General features: G+C 68.9%; 1 protein-coding gene across 1 annotated transcript in view; it reads left to right on the forward strand.

The window, feature by feature from the left end:
• Positions 1–133, forward strand: part of ETH_00036890 (uncharacterized protein) — a gene marked incomplete at both ends in the record, with an annotated part of 1,718 nt that extends 1,585 nt beyond the window's left edge. The window contains one exon of the mRNA XM_013374118.1: positions 1–133. Coding sequence (XP_013229572.1) covers positions 1–133 — 133 coding nt within the window.
• Positions 134–592: the final 459 nt, after the last annotated feature.

Consider the following 592-nt stretch of genomic DNA (forward strand, 5'->3'; position numbering starts at 1 on the left):
GCAACAACAACGAGCGCATGCACCCGCGTTCGCGGTTCTTCGGGGGCCCCCTGGACTTCGCAGAGTTGTCGAAAAGGGCCCCCTTTCTGTCTCCTTTTCTTTCTTTTTCTTCTTCCGGAAAAGTCTTTTTTGATTTCAAGTCCAAAGAGGCCCAGCTGGCCCTCTGCGCTGCGCTCTTCAGGTGTATGTACAGCTTGGCTTTCACGCTCCCCTCCACTCAAGACTTTTTAATTCCAACTCTTCCCAACCGCAGCAACTACATCCACTTCTTGGCGGACTTGCTGTCCCCCGAGGAGGGTTTGGGGGCCCCCCGGGGGCCCCCCATCCCTGGCGGCGAGCAGTTCCTCCTCAGGGGGCCCCCCGCACAGGGGGGCCCCCAGGGGGGCCCCCCCAGGGGCCCCCCACGCGCCGCGCGCCCAGGGGGGCCCCCCCAAGAAAGCCCCCAGGGGAGCCCCCAAGGGGCCCCGCAGGGGCCCCCCCTGGGCAATTCCCCCGGGGCCCCCCAAGGCGCCGCGCAGGGGGCCCCCAAGGGGGGCCCCCAGGGGGACCCCCAGGGGGCCCCTGGGGGGGCCCCCGAGGGGGACGTGGGGAC

Source organism: Eimeria tenella, genomic scaffold (genome assembly GCF_000499545.2).
Source record: "Eimeria tenella Houghton genomic scaffold, Eth_scaff1932, whole genome shotgun sequence".
Lineage (NCBI taxonomy): Eukaryota > Apicomplexa > Conoidasida > Eucoccidiorida > Eimeriidae > Eimeria > Eimeria tenella.